Source organism: Microtus pennsylvanicus, chromosome 1 (genome assembly GCF_037038515.1).
Source record: "Microtus pennsylvanicus isolate mMicPen1 chromosome 1, mMicPen1.hap1, whole genome shotgun sequence".
Taxonomy (NCBI): domain Eukaryota; kingdom Metazoa; phylum Chordata; class Mammalia; order Rodentia; family Cricetidae; genus Microtus; species Microtus pennsylvanicus.
In genome coordinates, this window is record NC_134579.1 from 190,582,560 (window position 1) to 190,610,320 (window position 27,761).

The following is a 27,761-nucleotide window of genomic DNA, read 5'->3' on the forward strand; positions in this document are numbered from 1 at the left end:
CCTTACCCTCCTTCACTAAGAAGCTGATGCTTTTGGAAGCAAACTGTCTTGCTCTTTTTTTTTTTTTTTTTTGCTTGTCAAGTGCTAGAGACTGGGGTGTGTTACTACCCTGATCCAAGTATTTTCAAATCTTCAAATCGACCCATTATTTGTCCCCCTTCTACCAAGCCCAGCTTATCAAAATATACAAAGCAACAAGTGACCCAATTTATGCAAATATTTTTCAAGATTTTATTGCAAACCAAAATTGGTTTATTGCACACAAAAAAAAGTTGTGTGGCAGGGAGGAATTGTACATATTATAACCATGTTAATTACAGTACATTAAGATGAGGGTTTACAAATAAGTCTGTAAGTTTAAATATACTAGTGTTATAACCCAATGTACAGACTTTCTTTACACCATACATACAATAATCAGGAATGCAAAAAAAACCATAAATAATGCCCATTTTACAGGTGACATTTTAAAGAATGAAAACACCAACGCTGGGCTTTGACTGACAACTGGGGCATTGGTCCATAAAAACCCTTTCTAAAAATAGAAATGTCTGTGGCAGCAATGCTTGCGTTGAAGCATCTGGGCGCTCACATCGTTGCAAGACCGTTTCAATAGATTTTAGTTATTAACTATATCGTACGAAAACAGTCTACACATAAATTTATCTTCCAAATATGGAAGAAACAAACAATGTCCCACGTTGTAGTGTCCTGCAAGTGTCACATTGATGCTAACGACAAACCGTCCGATCAGGCATAGCACACTCACACCACCGTTTTCACACAGAAAATCCACGAGGTTTTAAAAAACAACAACAACAACTGAACACTCTGCGATAGGAAAAGCTTTGGAGCTAACAAGATCTCAAGAAAAGGCACATTGCAGAATATTCGTAATCACAGCTCAGACAGACCTGCGGGAGATCCCTCTCAGACCTGCAACTTCCTTCGGACGAGACCAAGGTGTCTGTCTAAGGCGGCACTCTAATGCTCCCTTGGAGCTAGCACCACGTCGGAAGGAAGGATAAAAATGAAGACCTCACAAGCTCACTGAGAGGAGGGTGTGCTCTTCAAAAAGCTTCCATCAAGCAGTGTGCGAGGGGAGTGCCTAGCTTCCAGGTGTGCAAATTCTCTTTTAAGATGTTCGTTCTGTCAGCTGGCAACTCCAAAGGCTTAACTAAAACACTTGGAAAACACGCAGGAAGTCCTTCCCAACCATCCCGAGTGTTCAGAGGAAAGAGTCCATGGGAGGTGCGTAGGAGAAGCCAAGGAAGGCTTCTGCAGCTTCCTTGACGCTGGCCGTGATGAGAATGCTGTCGGGGGACCTGCCGATGGAGTTGGGGACTGGCTCTTCAGTAAACTCGGGATCAAAGTGCCGAAGGTCACTGGGTCCACTCTGTCACAGGAAGGAGAAAGAAACATGCTCAGCATCAAAAAGAACACACGGGGCAAAGGATGGGGAATCCCAAATCCTATAATCCTCCACGTTAAGTATCACATGACCTAGGCTGGCCACAAACGTGACCCTGCTTCAGTCTTTTGAGATAAAGGCATTACAGGTATGTGTCACCAGGCTGGATAATGTCCTTAATTAATAAATGTATACATATTTAGTGATCTTTTCTGGGATTAAAACAAAACAAAAAACCCTCCCCCGCCCCGGGACAATGAGTCTACTGATACTATGCTCTTTACTTCTGGGTCTCACAAATCTTAGATCAAAAAAAATAGATACTCACTACGTTTGGGTTAAATGGGGGTGTAATCTTCTTATTAATGAGATCATCCCAGTTAATTAGGGAGAAGAAAATATGATTCTTAATCTCCAGCTGTTGGAAAGAAACAGAGATTCATTTAGATGGCAGGACTCAATAAAGGGCATGAGGTCAGTGTCCCTCTCCAAGGTCCCATGACTGCAGGACAGCAATACTTACAAAGTCTTCCTTGGCACCCAGCCTCTTTGTCCGGTCCTTCTGCAGGAGGCCTTCCAGGAGGTGCCTTGCTGAGTTGGTAATATTTGGTTTCAACTGGAGAGGCTTGTTCAGAATGTTATCATACATCTCAGCTGTATTCCGGCTATAAAATGGAGGCTGGAAAAAGAAGGGAATTCCTTCAGATTCAACTGAAGTTTTGTCTAACAGATATCATGAGAATGCCAGACTTAGTGTATGAAGCTGGACCCTGAGATTATCCCTTCCCTGGGTGTTGAAATGTCCATAATTTTTTTTTTGGTGTCTATTTTACAACCCCAATTGGAGCGTGTGTTTGAAGGGGCACGGGCTGCTTGCTACTGCACAGGTTAGGTGTGGTCCTCTGTAGTAAACTGTGTAGAAGAAAACCACTAGAGATTTGGGGATGTTGCTCAGTGCCTGCCCTAAGATTCAAACAAGACTACCGAAGAGAATCCAGAAGACATGGTTTATAGAATGGACTTAAAAAATAGCCAACGTCTCCTTTATTAGCTTTTGATAAGATTACGGATAAGGACAAGCCATGGCAGCTAAACCTGAACTCAAGTAAACCCACACAGGTTGTCATGGGGATGATTCGGCGTGTTACTCACCAGGCCATAGAGCATCTCATACAAGACAGCCCCGAGGCACCACCAGTCCACTGTCCTGTCGTACGGCTGCTTGTGGAGCACCTCTGGTGCGAGATACTGGAAAGACAAAGCAGGAAGAGGTTAGGTGGCCCTCCAAACCAGCCAGTCCTGGCAGCAAGCAGACCCCGGAAAAGGCTTTCTGGTTAAAACCTCTATACTCTTTGAGGTTACCTGCCCCCCCCCCCCCCCGTGCATATACTGGTGTATTTAGGGACCAACTTAAGACCTAGTGGTACTAGGAGGATCTCTTAGGACACGGATCTTACATAGAAGGCCTTGGAGATCCTCAGGCTAAAACGATAAATGTATTTTGCTTGTACTGAATTGTACTAAGGAAATGCTTAGGAATTTACTCTTTTCATATTTAAAAGCATTACTGCGCATGTCTGTCTTGGAAAGGGGAGGCAGACGAGGCACCGAGGCACCGAGTCAAGAGCACCTACCTCAGGCGTGCCACAGAAGGTGGAAGTTGTGCCGTTGTGTTCAATGTTCTCCTTGCAGAGCCCAAAGTCAGTAAGGACAATGTGTCCCTGTGAGTCCAGGAGAATATTCTCTGGTTTTAGGTCTCTGTGGGAACACGAAAGTGGTTGCATAGGTTAATTTCACATCCTGACAAATCCTCTGGAAAGACTGCTAAGGGTATTAGGATTTAATCCGTTGCTGCTCCACAGCCAATCAGAGAAAGGAGTTTGCTCTGCAGGTCTGGATTAGACACCACCCTCTTGGTTGGCTCACAGGCCGGGGAAGTTTTACAAGTGGCCAAACTGCACAGAATCGCATATTTTAGGACTCCAAAGGCTCAGCCAGGCCTCCCTATTGCCCAGCAAGGTAGCTTTGCCTCGCTTACCTATAAACGATGTTCAGGGAGTGCAGATAGCCCAAGGCACTTGCTATTTCAGCAGCGTAGAAGCGAGCTCGTGGTTCTAGGAAGCAGCGTTCCCTCTGGAGATGATAGAACAGCTGCAAGAGACAGGACAAGGAAGCTTTAATAATTGATAAGTTTGAGGAAATACTAATTCTGGTAATTGCCCATCCCTAAGTATCTTAAACCTCATCTCAAACCAAAAGTAAGCAAGCTAAGCAGAGAAACCCCACAAGGGGTCATCTCCCTCAGCTCACCTCTCCACCATTGATGTAGTCCAGGACAAAGTAGAGTTTGTCAGCAGTCTGGAAAGAGAAGTGGAGGCCCACCAGGAAGGGGTGTTTCACGTTCTTCAGTAGGACATTCCGCTCTGACATAATATGCTTCTCCTACGAAAAAGACGAGATTCAGAGGCCAATTCAGATATCAGCTTGGCACCAAACCACAGGGTAAATAAAGGGTATTCACTAGGCCGTCGGGTGCCACTCGTACCTCCTTCTTTTTCAGGATCGCTTTCTTCTGTAAAACTTTGACTGCATAGAAGGCTTCTTCTGCCTTGTGTCTCGCTAGAAGAACCTGAAATGCCAATCAAACCGTCAGTTCTTTATCCATCCTTGTCCAGGGAGAATGTGAAAATACACGAAAGAACGTAACTTTAAAGTTCTCAGGTTTGAACTTACCTTCCCAAAACTGCCCTTTCCGATCACTTTCAGGAAATGAAAGTCAGAGGGTTTAGCGTGAGGATTGGAGGACGGACCAAGGTTGATTTGTTGAGAAGGACTTGGCTAGAAAACAAAGAAAAATCACCCTTTAATATCCGTGAGTACATAAGCTGCGCACACAGCCTACTGCTAACAGGTAAGTTTACGAAATATGCCTTTCAAAACATTCCAATGACTCAATACTTAAACACTCATGACACTTTGTTATGTTGTGAAGACATTCCTACCCTCATAATAATTTTTACAAATGTTGTCTTAACTGACCACTACAGAAATACTGATTCAATTACAGTTTTCCTCGGCAGACAGAAGAGACTTACCGGAGGGGAGGGATTGGCGTTCATAAGCTCGGGCTCCTGAGGTTGGGAGATTTTCAAAATGGACTGAACTTCGGGGCTGTGGAGAGATTTAAGAGTAAATCTCTTAAATTGCCACCAGAGGGCACACCGACATAAGCTCAACCGTTCAGTATTTAAACCGAAAACATCCAAATGAATTCCTTACAAAAACGTAGGTAAAAGAAAATAACCCGGCTAAATATACAATTTAAGGTTTGCTCATCGAGAAAGGACGTGGGTTTGATAAACACGCAAGAGAATTAATCTTGCATCTCCAAGGGAAGCTCGACCCATAAACTAATATTAATGTTTAAAATGTTTCAAGTAAGCCAAAAACCCCAAAGAGATCTCTACCCCGGAGAAAAGACTTCGACTTCTCCCGATGAACAAAGTGGTTAAGAATTAATAAGTCTTGCCCGCTGGTAAATTTAAACGATCTTTTTTATTTTCTTCAATTACCCCAAACTTACTGTTTGCATGCATAGGAGTTGTTGGCGATCTTCTGAATAAAATCGTTCAGGCCCATCCTTCTCTGTTTCATGAAAGCTGTGAATTAAAAAGAAGGGGGGAAAAAAAGGTTTAGGCGGCTCCGTAACGTCCAACGCCACACGCTAATCTGATCCTGAACCTTCAAAACCCTCCAACATTTCCACGCCGTCTCCTACACAAGTCCGGTGCTCTTCCAGCACTCACCGATGAGAATCGCTACCATTCCCCTCATCTTGGAGTAGGTGAGGGTGCCTCGAGCAGCCTCGGTTTTCACAGTCATCGCCCCAAGAGTCAAGACACAACACGGAGCGGTGAGACCGGCTCAGCCAACCGTGCGCTCGGAGCTGCGGCCGCCTTTATATACCCTGCGCCGCCGCGGGGGCGGGGCCGGAGGAACAATGAGGAAGCGGCGCTCTGGGCCCCTCCCATCACTAGGCTCCGCCCCCGGCCGCCGCTCAGGCTGCTGACCGAGACCCGGGCGGATGCGGGTGGCTGGCCGCCTGATCCTGGGTGGGCTGTGCTGGCCGCCCTGGCAGGGGTGAGGGTTCCACCGGCTGTGCGAGCAGGACCCCGGCGTAGGGCGGCACTCGGCCTCCCTCCGCCCGGGCAGACGGAGGGGATTGGAGGGGTGGGGAGTCCCGGTGATTTTCCATTTCCTCTCGAGTACTCTCGAGCGGAGCACCACTGTGCACGCCTCGGCACCGACCTCTCCCTCTCCTCGGTCTCCCGATCCGGTGCCCTACTCGCACCCGCCGGTTTCTGTCCGGCGCCTTCCTCCCGTCTCCATCCGACCTCCACCCAACAATACCCCTCCATAGCTGAGTTCCCCGCGGGCCGGACGGCAGTGCTTACCCAGTCCGCTCAGCAAGACCGACTCGCTCCTTTTCTGCGCCTCCGCCCGCTTTTTGTGGCGGGGCCGGAGCAGCGACTCGAGCCGAGCCCGAGCTAGCGCACCCTGCATCTCCCCCATGGCCGCGGACTGAGGGGCGCTCAGCGGGCGACAGCGACCGGCGAACACTGACGTTTCCTTGAAGGAGCCGCCGTGACTCAGGCCGGCAAGATTTCCTGCCCCAGTCCCAAAACAAACAAATGTCCCTTGTGCATGGCCGAGTCGCTTCCGAAAACGCCTTTTTTGTGCTTTTGGCCAAAACCAAGCAAGGCTGAAAAATCCCAGAACTTGGAAGAGGAGGAAGGAAGGAAGGAAAGAGCGGGGGGAGGGGGGTCAGGAATGTGTAGGGGAGGGGGCGGAAATAAGTCTCTGCACTACAAGAAAAAAGTACAATCTTCATTTCACTTTTTTTCAACTAATCTCCGAGAACATTCTGTCCGTTCTGCATATAATTTTTGTGCCTTGCAAATTTTAATCCTAGCCATGCCAAGAACACGTGAGGAGGTGGCAAGTTAGGGGGAGCAGGGGCTTCGCTCCGGGGGCCAACCTGGAGTGACCCTTGGGGCGTCGATTCCCCTGCCGGGGGGACCTGCTCCTCTTTCAAGAAAACTGCAAAATCGCGTTGCATTGCCTTAAACTCCGTTATTTCGCATCTTTCTTACCCTCCGAGTTACCTCACGGCGGATCCATGGAGTCTTAATTCTATAACCTTGCTTTTTCTTGCAAGTTCATACATAATTGAAACCCCTTAACTCTTTAAAGATTATTAAGAGGTTTGTCTCGGAAAGCAGAGAACAGAAAGAAGCTGCAGGAGGTAGCCTGAACTGGCCGAAGGAGTGATGTACCTTGCAGTAACCCTGCCGCTGGGGGATGCCTGGCGCTGTAGCCTGACCGCCAACGCGGGGACAGGCGCCAGCGCTGGCTAGGAAGCCAGGAGCACCGGGTCTGGGCCAGGGGCGGGAAGGCGGCTGGCTGCAAGTAAGCAAGACTCTCAGAGCCAGTACCTGGCGCTGGCTGGTGCTGTCTGCGGCCACTGCCCTGCCATGACCCCTTGCTGAGACGAGCCTAGCATTTTAGAGCTGACACACTCCAAAATACCAGTTGTCAAAGCCAGAAAAAGCATGAGAAGCTCCTTTCCCTCCGTCTTGGGCAGGAGTTTGTTTTACAACCACAGCCACCTCACACGCCCTAATGCTTGCTAGATTTGCTCACTTCAGACAGCCAGAGACCCTGAGAAGGGGGCGCCCATCCTCTCTCTGCAGACAAGATTTTGCTTAGCAGACGTCCTTCAAAACGTACCTAGGGTGCCTGAAATTGGCACTCCAGCCTAAAACAAGGTGCAGGCGGTTCCAAATCCCAGCAACTAGCCCTAGCTGCTTTGTCCGTGCTCGAATATTATTGCCAGTGAGTGCCTCTACAAACCACGTGGCACCGGTCATTTATTTAGCCTAGTCCCGCCGTACCCCCCCCCTCCCCCCCGGCCCCAGCCTGGTTCCTTCCCCTCCAAAAAAACAGCATTTGGTCTGAAATATCGTTCTCAGCAATGATTGCTTTTTTGTTTTAAAATCTGAAATCAAGATGTGTTCCCTCAGAGATCCTCCCTAGAAAATCACCCAACATTCAGCGCTTCCCCACGCTTCTCCCAGGTATCATCGCATCCAAACTGCGCTACTCAAACCACGAACCTTTCCAGGGGGATCTGAAAGCCTCCTCTTTCATTCTTCACAAAGCTGGGGAAGTGAAGCCGGGGATTACTATGTGGACTTGGCCTCCAGGCTGTGCCCCTCTGAGGAGGCTGGAAGTCGCAGATGACAAGGGAGAAACCAGCCAGAGGCTGCGGTGGCAGTTCTGTTCTGAGCCCTGCTTTATATCTAAAGGGAATTTACATACAGGAAGGGAGCAAGCTGCAAAGTTCAAAACACTGGGCTATTTATCCTGCCGTTGCAACATCATCCAGAAAATTACAGTCATCAGCGTCCTAGGCTTGTTTCACCAGCAAGACACACAAGAAATGTAACTTAACTGATTATCACCACACATCAGTCCAGAAAAAAAATTCAAAACACATGCACAGGGTTTGTTCTCTCAGGGAAGCTCTCTGGCATGCATTCCAGAAGGAACATGGAATTCAAGTTAGAGGCCTCCAAGTGAAATAACGAGAAGACACAACCATATATTTGTGGTTGGAACAGAAAAGGACCTATTTGGATGTGTCTCTTTCTCTCCCTGCCCGGAATGGTCAGCGATTGGAGACGGATGGTCTGCTAACCTTATCATTTAACAAAAAGGGAATCAAGTTGTTGAGACTGGCTTTCCTTCCAACCGGATACCTGAAGGGTGGAGCAGGCGCCCCCAGTTCTGTCCCAGCAACCTACTAGGACTTCCGAACAGGAAGGTGACACACGGCAGCGGAGGGAGGAGGGAGGTTGCTGGGCTGTGTGATGCTTCTGTTAACCATGCACAGACTCGAGGCTGTCCTGTGGCAACTATTCAACCACTTGATCTATTCTTCCTTCCTTGGTTCAGATAGTCCACCTACCAGGAGGTTATCCGGCCCGGTCTGGCCCAGTTCCTCCCTGTGGGCGAAGTAGCCAGACTTGCCTGACACACTCCGCTGATGAATACCACCTAGAGGGCGCTAGAGTTCTCTGGGAGAACTCTAGAAGGTCAGATTGCTTCACTTGCCCTGGCGTTTTGTTCTGTCCAGAGAACATTGCCCTGCAAACCTCCCGCAGCCAGAAAGGACAGAGCTTTGCTGTGAGTGAGAATGGCTAGCTAACTGATCTCCACTCCCCAAGCAAGGGGTCTCACAAGTATGCCTCGGCGTGGGTAAAACGACAACCAACACCCTCGTTGAAATGGTTTGTCAAGACGTAAACGTAAACGGAAGCAAAACCCTTTCCAGTGAGCGTGTCTGTTACTACTATAGAAAATTGCTCTTTGTTTCTGTTGCTGTTGAAAAATGGACTCTGCAAACACGGAGACATGACAGTTTGAAATAACTTACTGTTTAATTCAAAGCCTCACAAATGTCAACTTTTCCATCTGTGAGGGGGAATGGTTTGAAGTGCGTTGTCTAAGAACTCAGCTACAGGGCACTCCTTCCTCTGTTAGTCTTGACTACCTAGATATTTCATTGATAACAAGACAATACCATTTTGTGTTACTCAGGATGCTACAGATTCCAGAAGAGACTTGTGCACAGTTCAGGCTCCCCCAGCCACCCCCCCTTTTTTTAACCCGTTGACTGATGTATGTAGCAATGTTTCCTTGGGGCATCCTCAAAACTCACAGAAACACCGGAAACCACGATTCCTACTATAGTGAGCAAGTGAAGAGATACATTTTTGTGGGAGGCGGTCACCAAGAGCATGTCTTTTCATGAAAACAGTAATCCCCCAAGGGAAAATGATGACACATGAGTTGATTCATGACAGCTATTATGGACAAGTGGTGGCTAAGCATCTATTTATGGAGCAGTTTCTATCATAATTATTATCATCCATATTTGTAGCTGTCAAAAGTGATATGCATAAAGATGAGAGTGATATGGTAGAAGACTAAGAAGTATACATTATCCGTAACAATATAGTTAAGAGTTATTAAAACCCACATTACCCCATGCTTTATTATGAAGCTCCCACCACTGCCCCTCCCTCCCTGAATGATAGCACCAATGTTCTATACACATTCTTTCCAGAAAGAGAAGGTGTTGATGTTAATTAGGAAAGACAATGGAAGAAGCCAGTGGGCACTCTTGGAAGAATGAAAATCTAGGAAACAGCAAGCAGATAGGTTTGTGACAGGCAGAAACTACAGCCTCATTCCATCTTGGGAATGTTGCCAGGGACTGATGTCACACCATACAATGAACAACAAATAAAAAGTTTTTTTAAAAAAAAATCAAAAACCACTGTACCAGCCAGAACACACGCTAGAACCCTACATATTTGTCAGCGTTATGTTTAATTTTTTGGTAGCCCTGGCTGTCCTGGAACTAGCTCTGTAGACCAGGCTGGCCTCAAACTCACAAACATCCTCTTGCCTCTGTCTCCCACATGCTGGGATTAAAGGTGTACACCACTGCCCCGCTGTTTAACTCTTAAGATATCTGGAAAAAGATGTTTGAGGAAGTTCCTATATGATCATAAAAAATGATACAATGGTCCGACTTGAAAAGGAAATTGGGGAACTCTTTAAACTGAAATGCTATGTATGTGTGACCTAACACCAAGAGAACTGTGGTCTCACTAAAGGCCTTATGTATTACTGACATAGCTTTATGGCTAGGCATTTACATTTCAAAAGGCCATTTATCATTTCAGACAAACTAAGTTAAATGAACTGGAGTGTGTGGAGCCCATACTCTCTGCCTCCTCTGGCTTCACTTGCTCCAGGGTGACTGCCCTTGTTCAGGTTCACATCCTCGCAAAGCCTGGTCTTGGGCACCAGGCAGAGCCAGTCCTTGAAACATGCACATGTAAGTTGGAACCAATATAGAGATGGTAATAGGGTTTCTTTTTTCACCTCTCAATTTACAAAGAACCCACGGAAAAGAACACCCCTGGATATCTGACAGACACATCTGCCAAACCAAAGTGAAACCTAAAAGTTTTAATTGGCTCAACATGAGTCTCTCCTCAAATCTTTTCCAACCTGACCCTGTAATTGTTCTAGCAAGAAGCTAGAGCAGTTGAGGCCACCCCTAAGGACAGCATCCTACAAACCCTGCCCACAGATAGAAGAACAAAATAAAGAAATAAAGAAGTTAACATGATATTAGTACTGGAGAAAGCCCTAGCAGGAACCGTTAGAGTATTGGCTGATGTCTTTTCGCGTACACTAACTTCCTTTTCATCTCAACCCTCCACAGTTTTTGTCACTTGCCCAAGCTCAGGAGTGACAGTGAATGCCCACGAGAGTACTTGATCACAGACTGGGCTCTGCATGAGGCCTGCTGTCTGCAAGAATTTACATAAAGTGCTCTCCACACCTTAATCCCGTCATCTGTAGCCTGGGGCTGCTAACAGCTCCATCCCATCAACTGAAACATAATAAAATACAAAGAGTTTTGCACGTGGCTCTTTCAAGGGGGACTTTCAAAAGGAAAATATGCCTATGTTGGCTATACACACCCTCTATACACATTACAGCGTCATATACAAGGCCTCACACAATCAAAATCCAAATAATAAGCCGGGCGGTGGTGGCGCATGCCTTTAATCCCAGCACTCGGGAGGCAGAGGCAGGCAGATCTCTGTGAGGTCGAGACCAGACTGGTCTACAAGAGCTAGTTCCAGGACTGGCTCCAAAACCACAAAGAAACCCTGTCTCGAAAAAAAACAAAAAAAAAAAAAATCCAAATAATACATGGGTGTACTGTGGTTAAACCATTTGCACAGTATGAGCCCCTTCATCTGGGCCCCAGATAGGCCTGGGTGGCAGAAATGCCATGATAACAGGCTGAAAGGAAGATTCTCCAAATTTTGTTCTCCAGTTTCCCCTTTCCCCATTGTCCCACCCACACAATGCTCCCAAAGATGTCATATCAAGGAACTGAATACCATGGTAACCGAGTAAATACAAATTTACCAAGTGTTTGAAGTAAAGGTTGCTCTTGACAGTCGAGATGCAGAGTAAGTGAAACATGAACCATAGGAGGTTTTAATCGGTCCATTGTTGGAATTGAAGTTATCGGTGTTGGAGTAGAATGAACGCCTGCAGGGACCTGTTGATGGGGGGGGATGGGTCCTGGAAGGTCAAGGAAGGCCTGCACATTCCCGATGTTTTCTAGGTCATCCTGGCTGCCCCTGGTCTCACATCTTTCCTCTGTCGGATCTTGGAGGAGCACATCTTTAGCGGCACCCAGTTCATAAGACTGAGGGGTGTGCCATTATTGTGCACGAGGAAGTCATACAGCTGTCGTTTAAGTGGAATAGCACTTATTCAAAAGTTCAGGAGAATTTCCAGACCAAGCTACTTTTTCTAAGGTCTAGCCATGCTCTCATGTCACTGAAATATAACCTGGGACAGGGTCTCATTGTAGCCAATACTGGCCTTGAACTTAGGGTTAGCTAAGGATAACTCTGAATTCCTGATTGTTGTGCTTGTACCTCCTAAATTCCGAGATTATAAGCACGTATCATCATGTCTGGTGCTGGGGACTGACCAAACACAAGTGTTCTGGAGTCCTGACATCTGAAGATGAGAGAGGAAGGATGTACACAGGGTCGGGGATAGAAAAGACAATCATCTTTTCTCTTTTTCTCTTTTTTGTTTTATTCAGGCAGGTAGACACACTCTCCACCCAATCCACCCACTCATATGCCACCTCTGAAAACCCTCTCACAGATACACCCCAATTCTTTACACACCGCTTAATTCAGTGACAGTGATACCTACCATCAGAAATCAATCTGTTGTCAATCTAAAACCTACACCGAACTCTTTAAATCATGCTTAACTTCCAAGTTATAGACAATAACAAGGTAATGGCTGTACCTCATGAGATACACCCATCCTGTGTACAATCAAAAAAATTGTAATAATCCCTTCTCCAAAAGAGATAACCTTTGCTCTTCCTGACAGTCCATGTCTTAAATGAAACACTAAGTCAGTATAGCTTAGATGTATAAAAAGAGAATAAGGAGGAATGGAAACATTTGATCAACATACCTGCCATATAGTCACACAATGGTAGTCTTCATAAAGTGAAGATTACTGTTGGCAGCGACAGCTCTTTCTGTATAGCTAGTGCTTGCAACTGCTTTCGATACAGTGTTCTCTAATCTGCCTTTCCTCAGTAAACTTTAAACTGTGTTCATTGTTTTATTTTGTGAACCAGGAGGGTAAGATAACCTTCATCGCAGAAGGGGTCTGAGCACTTCATATTGCCTCCCGGACTGGGGTCTTGTAATTTCCCATTGACGATCATCTGGGAATAGGACACTGAGAGGCTCCTGGAAGGTGCTCCTGTACTTCAGATGCACGCTTTCTTGCTCTGCTGGAGCACCCTTCCACGTTCCCCTCTGTGGGCCAGATCAGTCACCCCCTTCAGTACGGTAGCCCCCTTCTTACCCTGCTGACTTGAGACATGAGGGGTCCAAATTGGCTACCCAGCTGTTTGAACTCCTAGGTCAATGGAATTTTCATTTTGTCTCCTGGTGGAAACATTTTCCCTCTGGAACTAAAGAGATCCAGGCACCGGAAGTTACAGAAAGAGGAAGTATTTTTGCTAGTGAGGCAGTAGAGGGATAGTGAGCTGGGCTATTTCCATTTTCAACCCTTCTTTCCTGGGGCTGCTGACCATGAACCCTAGCTATGGGAGAAACAGTGCCACACACAGGGTGTCTATCCAGAACACTCACAGTATCTGGCTTACTGTTCCAGTGCTGTGAGCAGACACCATGGCCAAGACCCTGAGCATCAGGTGTGGCACTGAGGCAGAAGCTGAGAGCTTTCCATTCTGACCTGCAGGCAGCAGGTGGAGAGAGAGAAAGATTGAGAGAAGGGGTGGAAAGAAAGGAGAGAGAAGAGAATGTGTGTGTATGTAGCATGAGTTCTAGTAGGTCTTAAAAATAAAAGCCCGGAGACAGAGTCAGATATTGGGGAAAATGCTAACAGATCAGAGAGATGAAGGAGCCAAACCACAGCCACCTTAGCTACTCAACTTCCCAGCTGAAAAGGGACTGAGCTCCTGTCTCTTCCTGCCTTATCACTTCCTCTCCCTGCCCAGCCATATCACTTCCTATCCATCCGTACAGACCTCCAGACCTCAATGGTTAGCTAGTGGCTAGCTCCACCCTCTGATCTTCAGGCAAACTTTATTTGTACAAACAAGATAACACCACAAGAGAGAGAGAGAGAATGAACTTGGGCCTGGTGTGGGTGTTTGAAGCCCACTGCCAGTGACATACCTTCTTCAAACAGTTCCTAACTAGGGACCAAGCCTTCAAACATAAGAGCCTATGGTTTTCAGTTCGCATGTGCATGCAGATGAGCTTTCTAAAGCTTTCACCACTGAGAATATGTCTCTTTACCACTGTCCTTTAGGCTATAGTGCTGTCGGCAATATATCCATATCTGTGGTTATATATGCACACATGAAGGTATTAGTAACATGATGAAGTTGCCCACAACACAAGGCTTCACATCACAAATATGAAATTGCAATATAGTCCCGGTTTCACACGAGGCAATTAAAAACAAGATATTTTATCCTGAGGCTTGGACATCTTTCTTAGCATATGATAGGCATATGCTGTAGTTCAGTGTTTTCAGAACTTTTCCTAGTGGGCTTTGATATTGGGTTTGCTGTTTCCTCCCATCCTTTGTAGCCAAATATTGGCAACACTCTTCACAAACCTAGGCAAGACGGGCACTACAATTTACCAAGCAAGAGTTCAAAAAGAAGAAAAAAAGAAAAGAATTGCTTTGACGTTCTAATGAAACTGTCTACCCGTCCAGTCAAGATGCTTGAAAACATCAGTGACAGTACAAAGGCACATCCTCTCGCACCAGCCTCATGCCCCACACAGCATTGCCATGGTATAGAAAAGTGAAGACTAAAGTTCGCAGGATGCCAGGACACAGTGCTGCTAGCCCCAAGACCAGAAAGCTCTGAAAAGCTGCCGCTTCTTCATCCTTTCTAGGAAATGTTCACCAGTACTTCCAGAATTGGCTGTAGTCGCAGAAGGCACATCAGACTGCCCGTTTCTCAGTTTTGTTTTTCAAAGTTTTGAAACCCATCCTTAACTCTAAGGATTACCAATAAGCCTTGCTCACCTTGCCTCCGAGTGGGTTCAACGGGGAATTTAGGGGAATACACATGTTTACATTTTTCTCGCAATTTGAAGCATGCAAAGAGTAGGATCGTCTTGTCAATCATTTTCTCCCATCTTCATATGCCTTGCACCGAGGGATGCTCAGTAAATACTGGAGGTGTCATGACTAAATCTCTCCTGAGCACACCTCAATTTCTTCTACTTATCTATAGTTCTCAGTTTTAAAATTCCAAGACCAATTTCGATGGGAATTATTCAGTATAGAAGAAGAGTTCATGGGGGTAAATTGTTGTTATCATCTTTACATCAGCATAAGGTTTATTATAATCACCAGAATCTCCGTGGTGAACCTTCATAGCCTAACTTCCTAAGAGCACATCGTCATAACATAAGCGGTTTAAATATCTTGGGTTTTATTTTGCTTGATTCGGCTTTTTAAGATAGGTTGTCAGCACTTGGGAGGCAGAGGCAGGCAGATCCCTGAGTTCAAGGCCAGCCTGGTCTATGAAGTTCCAGGACAGCCAGAACTGGTACACAGAGAAACCCTCAAAAAAAAAAAAAAAACAGGCAGCATAGGCTGAGGTCGCCTTGAGGGCCTCCCATTTCTACAGGCACCACCCAACCACCCAATTCCTGAAAGATAAGCTTAATAACTGAAGCGCAAAACGTGACAAACACAGTTTTTAAGTAACTCCTACTTGACACTCCCCTCCCTCCTTCCTCCATCTCCCACCTCCTATTCTTGGAGATCACAGGTTTCCTGAAGTTGGAAAGGAACCTTATAAATTCCTCTGGACAGTTATTTCTTTGCATCTTTTTTAAAAACAGCATTATAAAATTATAATTAATGTTACAAATGGCCACAGCAGCCTTCTGACAACATAATACTAACGGTATAATGATTTTTAAACCTCCATATTTTTCTTAGAGAAAAATACGATATGCAACAACACTTATTATAATCAGTTCTCTTTTTGTAAGACATGCCTTTATTCCCAGCACTCTGGAGGCAGAGGCAAGAGGATCTCTGTGAGTTTGAGGCTAGTCTGGTCTACGGAGTTCCAGGACAGGTTCCAAACCCCGTCTCGAAAAACCAAAACAACAAAAGATCATTGTTCAATCCCAGAAAACAGGAAGCAGAGGCAGGTGGATCTGGGCCAGCCAAGATAACTTAGTGAGACCCTGTCTCAACTTCTCCCTTCGAAATTCATTGTGTATGTTAATATATTAATTGTATGCAGTCTTGTGTTTCCCCAATCCCTCCTACTGAATGCAACTCTTGTCTTTTTCTCCTTTTTTTTTGTCTCTTTAAACTGTCTGAGAAGAGTGTTTTTCTGTTGTTGTTGTTGTTTTTTGTGGCTTGTATTGAGATTTCCTGTTTTAAGCTTGTTTTGGTTCATTCTCTCAGTCAAGCCTTTTAGGATTACAGGTGTGTACCTCCCCACCTGCTGTCCTGACTCCAAAGCTGCCTCACTCTGCTGGAAGTAAGCTCTTTCTTTAGAAAGCGGTCCTTTCTGATCTCCACAGGCTGCTTCCGTCTCTTTTGTCTCACAGAGAGCCTAGGTGAAGGCCTGTTGCTGGACTCTCACAGAACACTGCAGCTCCTATCAATAATGCAGCAACTTCCCCTGCATGCATTGCCTGCTTTAGCACAGGACGTGCGAGAGGTGAATGCGGCTGATAGCTAGCGCGCTGCATGCTTCTGTTTTCCTGTTGTACATTTCTAAGCTACTAAACGCAGGAAAGTTGGGGGGGGGGGGTTATTTTAACAACAACACCAGTCTCAATTTTCATGGTATTTATAGAATCAGAGACAGATCATATTCGTGTCCAAAGGCCCTTCAGAAAGGAGGGGTTCTCTATAATAATAGTTGCTTGTAGAGGTCTTGTCTAATTTTTCTCCTTTATAAGATTTATTTTTAGTGTGTGAGTGTTTTGCCTGCATGTATGCCTGTAAACCATGTCCATGCCTGGGGCCCAAGGAAGCCAGGTGTCAAATCTCCTAGAACTGGAGTTACAGATGGTTGTGAGCCACCATGTGGGTGCTGGACCTCAATCCCAAATCGTCCAGAAGAGCAGTCAGTTCCCCTAACCACTGAGCCATCTTTTCCAGCCCCCGCTTGTCTGATTTCCCATGGAGTCACCTTCATTCCCAAAGCCTGCCTCTGCTGTAGTCAGCTAGCACCAAAAGCTCTTTCTTAGGCGAGGCGCTAATATCCTTATTTAGGTGTTAGGAGTCGCTCTTCTGCAGGATCTAAAGCCAGGGGCTTCACGGATGCTAAGAACGTATTGAAGTAGAAATGATGTGGTCCCTGCCATAGATTCTGCAGTAGTTTCGCCCATGTTAGCATTTGTTGAATGGCATTTTAACAACCACCAGACGCTATGCAGAACACTCTTTATGTAACTCCTCGCCCAGTCCCCATGACTGTGAAAAACTATTTACTGTTCTCACATCTCCGATTTCTTAAGAGCGGCCACGTCAGAAGGTATCACACTGATGAAACATGGAATGACAGAGTGAGAAGGGAAATCTAGGTGCTTCTGATGTTCAAGGCCCAGTTCTGAACCAGTCAATACTTACAACACACCACAAGTGCAAAACCAATTGGGAAAATAATAGTCAGGTTTGGTGGTGATGCTGGCGGTGTAGGTCTGTAATCCTGGTCCTCATGATGGGACGGGAGGGGTAAGGCAGAGGGACAGGACAGCCCAGGAATGCTAGTGAGACCCTGACTCAACAGAAGGTAAGGAAGCACAAAGCCGTTGAACACATCTAACCTAGGGAACATCCTTGCTGAGTCCATGCTACTTTAAACAGACTCAACATCACCTTGTGCACAGTGAAGCATCATGGTAGCAACTTATAGCCCATTAAATCCCTGCTCGTGAAGACAGAGTACAAAGCAGCATTTCTCCTGCATGTGCTTTTGCTTTTAAGAGTTCCCTCTGTCCTGTTTTAAAGCAGTGACCAAGACATTAGAGGGTTTTATTTGTTGGTTCGTTTGGGTTTTTTTTAGTGGAGTAAAAAAAAAAACTGTTCAATTTAGCCTTTATAAATCAGAGTCTATACCTGGCAGTGGTGGCACATGCCTTTAATCTCAGCAGAGGCAGGCAGATCTCTGTGAGTTCGAGGTCAGCCTGGTCTACAAGAACTAGTTCCAGGACAGCCAGGACTTGTTATATAGAGAAGCTCTGTCTCAATACCCACCCCCCACCCCCATTGAAAAACAGAGACCCTCTGTAATCTGCACCCTTAGCTGACCAAAAGACAGTGTGTAGATAACTATTACTATTTCCCAATCTGTCTGATCTCTCAGGCTGAAAATATGGTTGCCGATTTCTTTTCAGAACTTCGCAGTGATGAGCTTAAAGGGACACCATAGGTTTCATCGTGCATTTTGGTCTTCTGTCCCCAGTTCCTTGGGTTGACCGACTGGCAAGCGTGCGGCTCAGTTTGAGTTGTTTCTTCCCCAAACACCTGTGTGCTCATTCAAGCTACTATGGCCGCACTGGCATTGTTGAAGCAGTCACGGAGAGCAACCAGGCTTTCCTCACAGTTAACGCCTGCTTTGCTAACCTCAAGGGATGATTGGAAACATGGATGAGATTAGGTGTGTGAACAGTTAGAGAACTCGAGTAGGTTACATAATTCGATGCCACAAGGACAATACAACCTAGCTGTGAGGACAAAATGTTCCTCAAAGAAACAAGACCCTCAGCGGTGGAAAGAACTGACGGCCATGCTTCCTCCTCTTCCTCTTCTCCTTCTCCTCCTTCCACTCCTTTTCCTCCTCCTCCTCCTCCTCCTCCTCCTCCTTCTCCTCCTTCCACTCCTTTTCCTCCTCCTCCTCCTCCTTCTTTTTCTTTTTCTTCGTCTTCTTTTCTTTTTAGACAAGGTGTCTCTACAGTCCTGGCTGTCCTGGTACTCACTTTGTAGACCAGGCTGGCCTCAAACTCAGAGATCTATCTGCTCTGCCTCCTGAGTGCTAGAATTAAAGGTGTGAGTCACCACGCCTGACCCCGAATCTCTTTTCTAGTTAGCTTGGTCATTTTGTTTCTTCGAGACCTGGTTTCTCTCACTATGTAGCTCAGAGTGGTCTTGAACCTTTTCCTTTGCCCCCCAAGTACTGAATTTAAAGGCATGCCCACCATTCCTGGTCCTGAGTCTCCTTCAATTCTAAAAGCTGACAGATTTTGTAATCTTTTGCTTGAGTCAACCCTTTGGGGGTCACATATCAGATATCCTGCATATCAAATACTTACATAATTCCTAACAATAGAAAAATCACAGTTATACCTAAAAATTACATATAAAATTACAGTAGCAATGAAGTAATTTTATGGTTGGGCGTCACTACATGAAGAACTATATACCAAAGGGCCACAGCATTAGGAAGGCTGAGAAGCACTGCTCTTGAGTAACAGAATTTATAAGATGAATCAGTCTATATATAGAGAAAGGAAATTTACTAGAATGACTTACAGGCTGTATGTCCAGCTAATCCAACAATGGCTGGCTGTGTGAATGGAAAGTTCAGGAATCCCGTAGTTGCTCGACTCGCCCATGAGTCTGGATGTCTCAGTTGGTCTTCAGTATACACTAGAATCCAGAAGAAGTAGGCTCTAGTGCCAGTGAAAGAATGGACTTGCTGGTTGGGCATGGACCAAGAGAGCAAGCTTCCTTCTGTTTTAGGCTTTCAGCAGGGGGTGGCTCAATTTAAGGACTTCCCATTCAAGGTCTGGATTAAGGTGTATCTTTCTCCAGCTCAAATAATCTTGATTAAAGGTATGTCTTCCTGCCTCAAGATTTGGATTAGAATTGATGTTCCTACCTCAAATTTTGCAAAAATTTCTGGGATTAAAGGTGCATCCTTCCACTTTTAGCTTTGAGTTCTAGATGTAGTCAAGCTGACAACAAAGAATATCCATCTCACACAATTTCCTGACATAATTTTAGCAGTGAGAAAACTTCTTTTAAGACTATGAAAAAAGAAAAAACCTGGGTGGTGGTGGTGCATGCCTGTAATCCCAGCACTTGGGAGGTGAGGCTGGCGGACCTCTGTGAGCTTGAAGCCAGCCTGGTCTACAGAGTGAGTTCCAGGATGGCCAAGGATATGCAGAGAAACTCTGTCTCTAAAAACCAAGAGTCTATGAAAAAGAAGTATTATACTAGCACATCAGAGACAGGAACACAGGCAAAAGGCAGAAGCAGGAAGACCTTCACAAGTTCAGGACAGCCTGGTTTACACAGTGAGTCCCAGGTCAGTCAAATACAGGGTCATTGACATAGCCAGACCCTGTTTCAAGCAGATTTCTAGAGAGACAGAAAAGACTGAAAATCAAAGCTCTTAGGTATGAGATGAGTAATTTGAATAAAATAGGTGCGGGGGGGATAGAGAAGGTCACTGATTTATAATTGTTCAACGTGTACATTTAAAAAAGTAATTCAGTGGTTTTTTTATTAAATTTAATTTGTTTTACATGTGTGTACGGGCACATGGGCATGTCACAGTGTTACTGCGGAGCTCAGAAGACATCTTGAGGAGCTTCATTTTATCCTTCCACCATGAGGGTCCAGGGCCTGGACCTCAGATTGGTGACAGGTACCTTTGATCCACTGAGCCACCTCATAAGTCACGATTAGAAAAGTTTATTATTATTTTTTTTATGTGATTGTGCTAAAGTTGTGTCAAGAATAGACATGACACTTTCTAAAACTTTTAATGTTTTCCTGGTCAGTGATATATGGGAAGATACTTCCTCATGATGATCTAATGTAGCTGACATAACTGTTCCCTTAAGCTGTAAAGTTTGGGAGGCTGTGTTTGCTAAATGCTTCCTGGCTCTGTGTGTTCAATTTGCCGTGAGTTCATTGGGAGGGCTATAACTTCATTGTAAATAGAAGATCATCTGTGCGGGGTGAAAATATTTTCAGAGACTTTTGGGAACTAGAAAAGTCAGCCATTTTAAAAATACTATTAGCTTCTCTTCTACTCAGACAGCAGAAAGAACAAGTCATTTTCTTCGGGACAAAGAGAAAGACACATTTCTGAGCTCCCAGAGGCAGGAACAGATTTTCGCTCCATTTGAAAAGCCACAGAAGGCTGAGCCCTTAGTTTACTCAACCTGAGGGAACGTGAGGGGGCTCCTCTGTGATGAGCTAAATTGGGTCTGTAGTCACACATGCATTTGGCAGGGGGACAGGCAGGAGGCTGGGGAGCTGACAAACTTTAATGCCAAGCTTAGCTCAGATGCTGCGTGAGCATGATGCTCGGCGCCTTCCAGCACAGGAGTCTGAAAGGCCAATCACCATTCCCTGGAATGAATAACCCACCCTCAGCCTGGAACTCTCTAAACTGCCGTGGCCGCCACTGAAACAGAGCAAAATTCTTTCTTGTGTTCCCAGTCCTGCCTTTCAAATTCCACTGGTTTCTCCCCCTCCCTGCCCCCAACACGTTTTTTTGATAGTGTCTCACAGAGCACAGGCGGGTCTCAAACCACAGTAGAGGTTAGGATAGCTTTGATCTTATTGCCTTCACTTCCCCAGTGCTACAAAAATCAGGGATGCACTACAACATCTAGCCCAGAATCCATCACTTTCTGTTAAGGATTCTATAGATGAAAGAAAACTGTGTTCCTGAATTTCTGCGGTAGCAGAGACTAAACAAATGAATGCAAGACAAAGCTTATAAAGAGTAACGCGGAAGAGGCTGGTCCAGCCCGAAGAAAACCCTAAATTCTGAGTTTACAGCCTCACCTTGTCAATGACTCGCTTCACAGCTTAAAGATTAAAAGCAGTTAAAAGCCAAGACAAGAACTAAAGTGAGCTATTTTATCTAAATGAGCAGGCGATGTCTAGCGTTATCTCCAGCTTCAGGACTTTGGGGCCAGTGTGTGTGTATTTCCAGGAAGCTTATCAATCTTGTGTCTGGGGCCCTAGATAATAAGGTCCAATAAATGATGATGCTTTAAATGTCAGGGAAAACAAAAACCACTAAAGGTCCAGTAAGACACAAAATAGTAAAAGTATTAATAAAACAAAACATTCTGTTCTTTTAACCCACAGCAAATGCAAATGTGTAAAAAAATGTCCTATAAAAACAGAATTCTTTCTGCAGAGAGAGCTAACACACACTGCCCACTAACAACATGTTACACCAATAACTTGGTTGCATTATCTCCTTAAACTCCCACGGAGCTCATGATCTATTATTACGGTTCCATTTTTGCTGGTGGAAGAAATGAAATCACCCAGGGGTTGGGGGGTGCGGTGGGGTGGAATAAATCATTTGCAGGAAGCCACACAGGCAAAGTTCCCAGCACCTGTGGCAGACTCAGGAGGCCTTGTTCTCAAGTTCACCACACCAAGCCCAGCAAGCTGTACAGAACTGGGAGCTTCCTGCTCCTCCAGGCATGACCCATGGAAAGAGCCATGACTCGGGAAAGAGAGTGCCTATGGCCACCGGTTTTTAGGTGGAGGTGTTATCTAAACATGGTCGTTCATGCCTAAAACTCCAGCACTTGGAAGGCTGAGGCAGGAAGATTGCCAATAGTTTGGGTCAATCTAAGACCTTGCTTGGGTCACAGTAAAACCGTGTACACCAGACACACACACACGCACACATGCACACATGCACACATACACACACCACACCACACACACATGCACACACGCACACACTCATAGATGCAGGCAATGGATGTTGGGCTCTATTTTGAAAAGTTTGAATATAGAAATAGACAGTGTAGGAGGCAGCATATGTATGGTCAAATGATCCTCCGGACTCCCGATGGGTTTTCTTCAATACAGCCTTCAAAATGGGACACATACCACCTTAGATTTTGGTGAAAGCTAATTATACATGCATTTGTCCAACACATGATTAATTGTGCCTGTGCCCTATGCAAAGGACTTTTAGGAGCGGAGTGTCCTGGGAATTACTCTAAGGGGCAGTGGGAGATGACTAAGGCCTTGGTTATTCTAGCTTAAGAGGTCCGTTTTTCCTCTTCTCTCTTTTCAAGATGATGCTATGTTTTATTGTACTTGTCTTGTGAAAAACTGGGTTTACAAGGAACCTTCCATTTTTCCGGGTAAAAAATTTTGATTGTGACTCATTGGGTTAATCAATCAAGAATATCAGCAGCTATTGTTATAGTAAGGTCACTGGTGGTCAAATTTCAACTTCTGAAAAGCCAAATAGTATGAATCAGTGTTGTTAGCGGAACTGATTGCACGACCGAGCCGCTCCACCTTCTCTGACAGGGTGTTGACAGGTCTCCAGTGTGTGGCGCTTGTACAGGAAGTCACATCTGCTGTGAACTCCAGAGTATCACAGCCAAGTTCTACTTGGAAATCAGTGCTCCACACTGCTACCCCCTACCTTCCTGTAGGTTTTACATCCTCCCCACCCCATCTTCCACAATGTTCCCTGTACTCTGAAGGGGATGGTAGAATTATAGCTGGGCATCCAGCTATAACTTTGACCTGTTAGGAGTTTTCACAGTCTCTGCTAGCCACTGCCAGATAAAGACTCTCTGGTCAGAGCTGGTAGTGGTCACATTCTATGGGCACAAGCGTAAATACTTAGAAGGCAACTAGGTGGGCACATCATGTCCATTTAGAAGAAAAAGAAAAAGACCTGTAGAAACTTTCTCAAATGCCCTCACCAACCACAGGCTTTTGACTGGGTCTACAGCACCAGAGGTGAATTTCCTCTTAGGGATCCGGCACCAAACCCAAATCAGAGAGTGGTTGGTTACCCCCAAACCAAACCTGAAGCATTGCACCAGTAGGCTCACCTTGAACAAGGGGTCCACAGCTGAGTAAGACTTAATGAGACAACTCTGCCTCAGCAGCCTGCATAGCACCTTCTGGAATTCTGAGGGCTGGCCCGCAGGGAGGAAACTTCCAGTCCAGTTCCAGCTTGAACTTTCTCTGTCCTGTGACCAAGGCATGTGGCACTCTCATCAATAGGGTCTTACCATCTAGTTCTGGTGGGCAAATAACATCGTGGACAGTTGCCTGTGTTATTGTGGGCTCTGCATGGTCCTCCATGACTAGCAGCTCCTCAGAGGGAGGCAACCCATAGCCGGCGCTGAGACAGGGACTGAGATTTTCATTTAATAATGAATGATGTTTTATCTACCCATAGTAACTCAATTCACTCTTTTGTAAAAGTTTATCATTTGGTTAGCTTAGCAAGCATATTTCTTTATGGCTTTTTCACATTTTGTGACTGTGGTTGACCCTCTTCATCCCTCCTCATTCCCATCTCACTCCACTTCCCCATGAAACCTTTTCCACCCAAGTATCCCCCCCTCCACTTTCACATCACTTTTATTCTACAACACACACACACACACACAACCACACAAATGCACACACATACATACATACACACCACCACACATATAAGCACACATATATAATCACATTCAGACACAAACAGAAATGCACAGAAAATTTGACTTGACTTCTGGGCAGGGGATGTCTTTAGTTATGATTTTGGGTCTTTATTTCAAAGAAATCTAGTTGTTCCTAATAGTGTATATCTATGATTCCATAGATTGAAAAACTAAAACAGGAGAATTGCTTGGATGTTTGAATCTAGCCTGGATTGCACAGCACAACTCTGTTTCAAAACAAGCCAGGCCTTGGTAGCACACACCTTTCGTTCCAGCATAGGCAGGTGGATCTCTGTGAGGTTAAGGCTAGCCTAGTCTACAGAGTGAGTTCCAGGACAGCCGGACAACCAGGGATAAGCAGAGAAACCCAGTTTTAGAAAAAAAGGAAGGAGGAGAAGAAGAGGAGGATAATGAAGAAGAAGAAGAAGAAGAAGAAGAAGAAGAAGAAGAAGAAGAAGAAGAAGAAGAAGAAGAAGAAGAAGAGAAAGAGAGAAAAAGAAAAAGGTAAACAAACAACAAATGAACCAACAAAACTAAATCTAGACGTTTTGACAAACATGGGTTGAGTAGCATCTTGTGATTAGCAGATGTGAAAAAATCCGGGAAGAGCATCTAGGAGCCGTTCTTCACCTCATCAGCCACGGCTCTTAGCTGAAGAGCTCTACCAGTACTGCCCAGGACAGCGCTAGGAAGAGCACACCGTGAAAGTGCGAGGATGCTCGTTCTGCATGGAATTCCCAACTTAAAGACTATTTCAGCCCAACAACTTCAAACAAAGGTGTACCAAAAAACAAACAGCTCAGGTTTCAGTCTAAAACGATAGCAGGAAGGAGCTTATATTTGTGTGGCCTGCTTGCTTATGTCTATGTGAATGCAGGGAGTGCATGAGGGACTCTCACCCCAGCAAGAAGGGTGACCTTAAAAAGAGGCTGTTTCACTTTCTTCCTTTGTTTTTGGCTTCTCTCCTTCTCCCCTGACTCCTTCCTCTCTTCCTTTCTTCCTTCTTTCTTTCTTCCTGGGATGGTTTGGTCTTACCATGTAGTCAGGCTGGTCTCAAACTTGTAGAGATTGATACTCCTGCCTGTTGGAACCTGCATGACTCCTTCCCCACACCCCATGTTAAAGAAGACTTACAAATCATAAATGTGAAAACAAGACTTTATTGTAAGTTTTGCGTCTCTGTCAACATCTGCACATGGCAGATGAGCATGCCTCTTTTCTTAACGCAAAGGACTCTGGGCGTGGAAATCTTCCTACCAGATTCTCAGAAATTCCTCGTTCTTTGTTGTTTCAGAACAGGACTTCTCTATGTATCCCTGGCTGTCCGGGAACTTGTTCTGTAGACCAAGTTGCCTCGGACACAGAGATCTGCCTACCTCTGCCTCCCAAGAGCTGGAATTAAAGATGTGCACCACCATGCCCTGCAAGAAACAACTTTTAACTAGAATATTTAATGCCCTAGATCTGAGTCTACTTAAAAACCTATATTGCTGGGACGTGGTAGCTCATGCCTTTAATCCCAACACTGGGGAGGTAGAAAGGCAAGCAGATCTCTGTGTTTGAGGCCAGACTGGTCTACAGAGTGAGTTCCAGGACACCCAAGGATACACAGGGGAAACGCTGTCTTGATAAACAAACAAGCAAGATATAACCTACTTAGGCATATTATCCTTGTGATGGCTTATCAACTTGACTACTTCAGGAATGAGCTACAATCCAGAAATGGACGGCAAGCCTGTGAGATAATTTTCGCTTGATGTCCAGTAGATGGATCTACTTCTTCTCTGGACCTTTGAGGTAGGAAGACAGATGCCTTTCATTGGGATCTTGAGGCAAGAAGACACATGCCTTTAATCTGGGCCACGTCTTCTGCTGGGAGCCTTTAGAAGGAAAAAGGAAGCTTTTGTTCTTTGCCTGCCTGCTCTGGCCTTGCTAACAAGTCCATTCCTTGATTGGCATTGGAGCCTGCTTCTTGAGGATTCCAGCAACCACTGAAGACCAGCTGAGGCACCCAGCCTTGTGGACTGAGCAACTTCTCAATTCTTGGACTTCCCATTCATAGCTACGCGTTGTTGGATTAGTTGGGCCATATCCTGTAAGTCATTCTCATCTTTCTATATATAGGGAGAGATTCATTCTATAAGTTCTGTTTCTCTAGAGAACCCTGACTAATATAGTACTCAAATTGGAAAAAAAAATCTAATTAATCTAACTAAAAGAAAGTAGGTGGATAAATAAATGTCACTAGGGATAGGGCTCTGTGTAAGAACACTTGACTAATATACAAAAATTCCTAAATTCAGTCCCTAGTACTGAGAGGGAGGGAGGAAGGGAGAGAAAGGGAGAAAGAGAGAGAGAGAGACAGAGACAGAGAGAGACAGAGACGGGGGGAGGGAGAGAGAGAAAAGAAAATAGAAAGAGATAAAAGTCAATCATGGTATCTCATATCTGTAATCTCAGCATCCTGGAAGCAAAGGCAGGGGGATTTCTACCAACTGGAAGCTGGACTTTATATGGAGTTCAAAGCTGGCCTGGGCTACAGAGTATTTTTATTCTCTCCCTTTTCTTTCCTTCCTTCTTCCTTTCTTTTTTCCTTTCTTTCTTTCTCTATCTATCTCTCAAAATAAATAAATAATCACAAAAATCATAAAAATACATGTGCCTACAGACAGATAGAGGGATTCCTGGGGCTTGCTGGTTACGCAGCCTAGCTTACTCAATGAACTCTAGGCCACAGAGAGATTTTATCTGAAGAAAAGTTGGTTATGTCTGAAAAATGACCCTGAATTTGTCCTCTGACCTCTGAAAACACCAAACACAGAGGCGGGTGGACACACATAAACACAGACGCCTGTACACACAACTTACATGTGCGCATAAATGTGTGTGTGTAGCAAAACTGACTAAATGAAACATTCATTGGACAATTCCACCACCATACATGAAGACTTCAATGCTCCTGTCTCAGTACATACATGAATAAGTACATAAAAAGACACAATCCCGCTAGACATGGCTCCTAGTTGTTAGGAAGGAGGTGCAACAGGGACCCCATAGTCACATACAAGTTTTCAAAGTTAGTAGATATTATAGGCTTCTATTTTTATTTCTCTAAAGTTAATTTTTGCGACAGAATTTTACCCCGTAGACCTCAGGCTGGGCTCTAACTCACAATCCCTCTGCCTCAGCCATACTTTGCATTCGGAGTTCTTATGCTTTAATTTCTCTGCCTCCTAAAAGTGCCCAAGGTCTTCGTGCCTGTCCCAGATTAAGTCCCCTCTCCTTCCATTCCCTTCCCGTCACATCGGGTCATTCACGCTAAGGCTTCCTTCTGCTTTGTTCCTTCGCGCTAGGAGCTGGCGATCTCAGCGGTCTCCGCCAGCAGATGGCTTGTTTATTGCTTTTTTGTTCAGCTAATGGACTGAAATGATGACATAAATAGGCCATGGCACCTTCATGTTTTCTCATCTTTCCTCAAAAGACGCACGTGATACAAAACAGAAAAAAAAAACGATAGATAAAATTGGTTTAGATTGTCAACTTGGTCTTTCAAAGAGAAGAAACCCATCGAGAGAGCTTTTTCACCCCCACCCCCACCCCAAGTCCCTCGCTGCAGCTCATAGACACAGTCTTTGACTGTTTTAGGAAGAAAAGATTAAAGCACGCAG

The 27,761-nt window shown here is 45.2% G+C and overlaps 1 protein-coding gene across 4 annotated transcripts in view; it reads right to left on the bottom strand.

The window, feature by feature from the left end:
* Positions 1-217: 217 nt before the first annotated feature.
* Positions 218-27,761, bottom strand: part of Sgk1 (serum/glucocorticoid regulated kinase 1) — a 114,868-nt gene continuing 87,324 nt past the window's right edge. Inside the window, exons 1-12 of one of the 4 annotated variants that reach the window (XM_075947809.1) lie at positions 7,588-7,707; positions 4,995-5,070; positions 4,507-4,582; positions 4,145-4,249; positions 3,957-4,040; positions 3,722-3,853; positions 3,450-3,562; positions 3,046-3,169; positions 2,564-2,659; positions 1,935-2,090; positions 1,740-1,829; positions 218-1,396 (exon numbers count right to left, since the gene is read on the bottom strand). In XM_075947809.1, coding sequence (XP_075803924.1) covers positions 1,229-1,396; positions 1,740-1,829; positions 1,935-2,090; positions 2,564-2,659; positions 3,046-3,169; positions 3,450-3,562; positions 3,722-3,853; positions 3,957-4,040; positions 4,145-4,249; positions 4,507-4,582; positions 4,995-5,070; positions 7,588-7,621 — 1,254 coding nt within the window. In that variant the 5' untranslated portion in view covers positions 7,622-7,707 and the 3' untranslated portion in view covers positions 218-1,228. Of the gene's footprint in view, positions 1,397-1,739; positions 1,830-1,934; positions 2,091-2,563; positions 2,660-3,045; positions 3,170-3,449; positions 3,563-3,721; positions 3,854-3,956; positions 4,041-4,144; positions 4,250-4,506; positions 4,583-4,994; positions 5,071-5,217; positions 5,642-5,865; positions 6,792-7,587; positions 7,708-27,761 lie in introns of those variants that run through there. The other 3 variants (XM_075947794.1, XM_075947803.1, XM_075947785.1) reach the window with 3 other exon arrangements.